General features: G+C 42.8%; 1 protein-coding gene across 5 annotated transcripts in view; it reads right to left on the reverse strand.

The window, feature by feature from the left end:
- Positions 1–246: 246 nt before the first annotated feature.
- The window catches only part of DPP8 (dipeptidyl peptidase 8), a 24363-nt gene continuing 18619 nt past the window's right edge, over positions 247–5990 (reverse strand). For 2 of the 5 annotated variants that reach the window (XM_015639333.3, XM_015639332.2), the window contains exons 18-20: positions 5831–5973; positions 5025–5136; positions 4112–4470 (exon numbers count right to left, since the gene is read on the reverse strand). In XM_015639333.3, coding sequence (XP_015494819.1) covers positions 4348–4470; positions 5025–5136; positions 5831–5973 — 378 coding nt within the window. In that variant the 3' untranslated portion in view covers positions 4112–4347. Of the gene's footprint in view, positions 4471–5024; positions 5137–5830; positions 5974–5990 lie in introns of those variants that run through there. The other 3 variants (XM_033516945.1, XR_004498874.1, XM_015639334.2) reach the window with 3 other exon arrangements.

Raw genomic sequence — 5990 nt, forward strand, 5'->3', positions numbered from 1 at the left:
AACACTCAGGAGAGGGAACATGGCTGTGCCAAGATCATGCCTGATCTTCCTGATGGGATCCATCTCCCAAACCACAAGGGACAGGAAACATGGCAGATGCTTTTGTGGAACAACCGGCGTGCATCAAACACACATCACTGCTGCTTTCCACAGCGCAATGAGGGCACAGATTTAATTACACACAAGCTCTCCTAAATCAAGGAGACAGACAGTTGAAAATAGGGTGGAAAAAAACCCAACATTTAATTCAATTTATTTAGCAGCATCTTTATTGCAACAAAGGTTTTGTAATAAAACGCAGCAAAACTAATGTCTCCACTTTACATGATTAAAAGCCATGGAGCTCGGGAGGGGGGAGGGAGGGAGCCCAATAAACCCACTGGAGTGAGACATGCAATTTTGTTAACGCAAACAGCAGGCACTTCATGTTCTCAAATTAAACACCTGAACTTCTACTGTGCAGAACAGCCAAGGAAAAACCGCAGGAAGAGCTCTCTGCCCCTTCCAAAGGGGCACATGGAAAGTCTCTGTAGGGTTCTGGCACTCAAGGAAACAGGCAGCCCAAGGCAGGGGCCTCACCTGGCTCATGTTTTGCTCACTCAGACTCTGTTATTGCCTGGGCAGGGGTTGGGTGTCACGGCAGCAGCAGGACAGCCGGACACACGGACACACACAGCAGGAGCACAACCCACTTCTCCTGGCAGGGAATATGGGTTGGAACTCAGAGTATGAGAATTCTCTGTAATTTCCTACCCAGGTTGAGGTGCAGGTGCTCCAGGGTTAAAGCATTACTACACTATCCCACTCAAAGTTTTTCCATAGCCTATTTCCAAATGCCACCAGTAAAGAGGGAATGCATTTTCTGTTCTAATATAATGAACTTAGTTATTTTCAAAGACTTGCTTGGTGCTTTGAGCTCATTTTCCCATTGAGTTTGTAAAAATTAAGCCATTCTAAGTAGATATTAATTTTTCTGTGTTCTGAATAGAAAGAGATCATTGAGAACAAAGGGAGGTGGGGGTGAAACCCAACAGCTTTGCACATCCCACACTCACGAGGCATCACTGGAAACCACACTAAAATGGGGTGAAAGAACATGCTTTCACCAGAAACAAACACAACCAAACCCAACCACCTCAAAAGACAGGAAACTGCCTGCACCAACACGCAACAACTTCGGTATCTCAGCACTCAGATCCCCATATTTCATATATGTTCTTAAACATATGAAAACATTCATCTCAAAGACACCTGTGCAAATAAATATCCACCATGCAAGGAAGGCTCAGTCCTGCTCCTGCTCAGAGCTCCTGCTGGGCAGACACACCTGCAAGGCATAGAGGCCTCAGCAGGGACATACCAACCTCTGCTTTGGGAGCCACAGCAAAGGCTCCTCCTCACACCTTTTTGCTCCACAACCTCCCTTGCACGTGCTCCCCCAGGGTCTCATAGTTCTGCTTAAAACTCACATTAACTAAGAGATTTTTTTAACATGCAGGAAGTGAAAAAATACAATCCCAAATATCAAACAGGCTGGAAACCCTCTTGAGTGATATTCCCATCTCCAGGACTGTAAGATACAGCCTTGTCCTCGTCCTTGGCCAGACCCACACTTCACCATACGAGGTGCAGAAATACCACTCCCCCCCAGAAATAAGGATGCAAAGTCCCTCAGCACTAACACCTTCCTACCTCTGCAGTCTCAGTCACAACGGGGCCTTTCTTCACTGGGAATTTAGCTGGAATCAGACTTCATCTAAGGCATCTCTTTTGCAAGAACTACAAAACTCTGGTGACAAATCCTTCCACCACTTCCACAGGATAAGAAAGCACGGGGTCTTAAAGTGCTTAACTACAGTAAAAAGAAAAGAAAATGATAGGAAAAAAAAAGAATCCATAATTTATGTTGCAAAACAGAGCAGTTACAGTATATTGTACTTTAATAGCTTTTTCATGTATATATTTAAAACAGTGGAAGGATGAGTTATTAAAAATTCTATGTCAGCACTTACAATTACATCCTGCCTCAAATCCAAACCCAGCCTGGTTTACTTTCGTAATGTTTAGTTCTTCAGTCCCCCAAAAAAGCACTGTTTGATGAAGGCCATTTTTGTTCTGTTTTTTAAACAAAAGGATCAATTTCATCTTAAAAACCATATACATTTACATTCAAGGGTAATCACCTCTAGAAAAAGAACAAAAACACCCCAAAAAAGCAAGTTAATTTAATATTGAACAAAATATAAACAACCTTGGAAAAGGTGAATACTATCCATGGGTAATTTTATACATATATGTATATATGAACAGATATAGATATATGTATATATAATACAGCATAAACACGTTGGGAACACAATGGAATTCAGGAGGAACAGCTTATTTTTGTCTCTACCCACTGTTGTGTTGCACACGTGCTGACTTTAAACATTCTCCCCAGGGATGCTGCCTTTGCTTCAGACACAATTCACCGCTAAGAGAAGACATTCCTGGAGCTGGGCTCCTCCTTTGCCACGCCCTGCCCAAAATCAACCCGTTATTGACCTGCTAATGGTGTTTTAACTGACCCACTCGTAATCGCTGCCATCTGAAAACCAGCAAACAGCCCGAACCAAGGCTCCCCACTGCGGAGGAAACTCTCCCTGCACGCCTGTTGGCTTTGGCTCCTTTGTTTATCTCAAAAACCAGATCCTGTTCTCACACACGGCTTTTACAACCGTGTAACCGCCCCAGCTCCCCTCGCTTTGGTGCACATGCCCAGCAATTTAACTGAAAAACGATGCAGTTTGATCTGATACAGCCAGACTCTTAAATCCCAGAGTTCTGGGATCAAGCAGAACAGTACAAAATCAAGGAAAGTACAAGGTTACAACATGTGGAGTTCTAAGAGCGTAAACACTGAGAGTGATTCCAGATTTTCAGCAGATGAAAAGAAAATCATGCTCTGCTTGTCTCTAGCACCAAAACAGAAAGAAAACTAAGTTCTTCGGTTTCTAAGAAAACCATTAAAACTTATCAGAGTCTCAGAGGCAAGTCCCAAAGGGAGAATTTTCTGGATTAGAGAGTAACTTTCTATGGATTTCTATCCTCAATTACCTGTTGCCAGTTAAAAGTGCTTTCACACACTTATATTTTCAGCCAAGCCTGCTGCTTAGTTAAAACCTCAGTACCAAAACACAACTGGGACTGCAATTCCTTGAGGGTTACCCGAAGCTGTACAGAAAAGGGTTCCCAAAGACAGCATCATATCATCATGCACAGTAGTGCTAGAAAGGACCCAGGAACAGGGGACTGGACAGGGCATGAGCCTGGGAAATAGCCCCTCATACAAGAGGAAATTCAACAGAACAGTTCATATTGCCTCACATGTAAGGTCTCCCCACACATCCTCTGCAGACCTTGGAATTAGAATATTGAATGTCTAAATTGTAACAAGATGCATATGCCTATATCATGCTGATGTGAGGGTGAGGAAGGAGTATTGCAAACCCAGCTCCAGAGTGAACATCAGGGAAACATCTCAACGGGATGCACTTTGAAGCTTGTTTGAAAGTTTACAGTTTCTGCTTTTTAACTTAAAGTTAGTTTGCACCTCAGAATAAAAGATTGTTATGCCCATATCACAGTAAAGTATCAATTCACTTCTCCACTGAAATCAAGTACAATCAGGATAGGTTCTCAAGCTGCTGGAAGAAAAGAGAATTATTTATCCTAAGGGAGAAGGAATCAAAGAACCTGGCATCAACTGATCTGAATCCAAACTTGAAATATATTAAGAGGCAGCTTAAAAGTCTTTCTTCTTAAAAAACAATTAACATCTAGACAGGGGATGTGTCCAACTTGTGACCACCTAAGGAGTGAGACACATCCCTTTCACAAAGCATAAAAGCTATATGATAGCATTTAAAATTAATAAAAGTTGTAACCATTCAGGTAAACTCTTGCTGTGTAGTGAGTAAATCATCCAGTATAATGTAATAAGATACCAAGGAACACACTGTAAAAATACATCAATTATGTCATAATGCTTGCAAAAAGTGAAGATCTGGTGCTGTAGAAGTACGTTATTTTCAGTTTCAGCTTGTCCCCCAAGAGAACACCCATGGTACTGACAGACATCGGATTTTATTTACAGCTTAAACTTTAAGTTTAATAACTAAAGTTATTAGATCACCGTACTTTAATTTCCTGTATGGCACCAAATTTACTTTTAAAAAAGTGTCTGTGAGGGTGTGTACATGTGTGTACGTGTGGCAGGCACCAGAAAGCAACGTTCCATCCTATTTTCTCTAGTTTCCTACACCTCCCTGTCCGGAGAGCAGCCGTGGAGCAGAGTTCTGAGGTCAGTCACATGGCCTTCATGGCAGCAATGCGAGAGCCCAGGTTCTCCTGCAGGTAATACAGCAGGTGCAGTTCATAGTGCTCCCCCGACTCAGGGACCCTGATGCTGTGTCTCTCCTGAGGGTAAATCTGAAATGTAAAAGAAAGTCATAAATATCCGCAGGAGTTGAAGGCGCCAATACTTAAATCAGTCCCAGAGCCACATTCCAAATGTCCAGTCCCTGCATTAACTCTGCACCTGAACTGACACACCTCATCCTCCACTGCCTGAACCCAGGAGAGCTCACTGGGATCCAGCTGTGCTGGAGGGGGATCAGCCTGGCTGAGCAGAGGCAGCTCCTGGCCAGAGCACATTCCCACTTCTGCAGTGTGGTGTGGGATCTCTGGGCTCCACCTGCATTGAGCCAGCAGGGTTTAATTAAATGCAGACCCTTTTCTATGCTGCATGAACCCTGCTGCACTGCCTTCCAGCTGCAGATCTCCTCAGGAATAGCCTTAACTACTTATTTGCCCAATTTTTCTTTCTGTTAATTCATAAAGTATTAACATTTATAAAAATGCTTGGCTCAAATGCTACAATTTCATCCTGGAATTCCAAGCTGTCCAGCACAGCCACAGCACAAGTTCCAATTCTGGATTCCTCCAAGACACACATTACCTTTACACCCTGATTCTGGCCTTACCTGTAGGTCATAGGGTTTCCCAGCTCTCACCAAAAAGCTGAGCAAAATACTGGTGTGTGCAAAGTGAACATTCTCATCCAAGAATCCGTGTAGCAGCAGCAAACGGTTTGGTCTGGGAAAAGCAAGAGACAAACAGTTCTAGATAGCATCCCACTCATTTCACAGTCCACACACATCCCTACAAACACACTCCCCAGAAAAGAGTATTTGCATTGAAAGCAGTAATTTCACAGTTGTAAACTGCTCTGGATAGACACATTTCTCAAATGTGTTCCTTCTTCCTCTGAAAGTTCTTCCTGTACATGCATATTACAGTCAGACCTTTTATCTGAATATCTTATTTATTTCTCAGCAATGCTTCCTAGCTTGGACAATATGAGGCCTTCAACCTTGCTGATTGTCAGCTCTTTGGCAAGAAAGCCCATGGCCCCATCTTGCTCTGCTGTGCTGAGACAGCCTCAGGACATACAGAAACATCCCAATCAGCCAATTTTTGTTTACCTTAATGTGGCTCTAAAGATATGCTTGTCATTTCTTTAGACACAAAATATAATGTAAAAGGGTTTACATGAAATGATCTGTAATTATGTGAATGTTCATTTGAGTATTAAGTTTATTAGTGTATTAGTGTTTATTAATGTTGTTATTATATGTAAATAATTATTATTGTGGTGTTTTTTTTAAATATTATTTAATGTGAGCATTTGTGATTAGAGAAATACCAAGATCAGGGAGATAAAAATCTGTCTATGGACCTTGAACTCTCCTGGTAGGAAAAGGAAGACAAGAGCCAGAAGCAGACTTACTCAGAAGGAAACTTCTCAGCCTGCATGGCCACAGATCCCAGGTAGTAGCCCTGCTCGTTGTGCTCCGGGTGGCCCATGTAGCGCTCCGTGTACCCCGTGTCGTAGAAAATCCACAGCGTGACGGGGGCTCCAGCTATGGCCACCTGCCAGTGCCATGGAG

This window comes from Parus major, chromosome 10 (assembly GCF_001522545.3).
Source record: "Parus major isolate Abel chromosome 10, Parus_major1.1, whole genome shotgun sequence".
NCBI classification, from domain to species: domain Eukaryota; kingdom Metazoa; phylum Chordata; class Aves; order Passeriformes; family Paridae; genus Parus; species Parus major.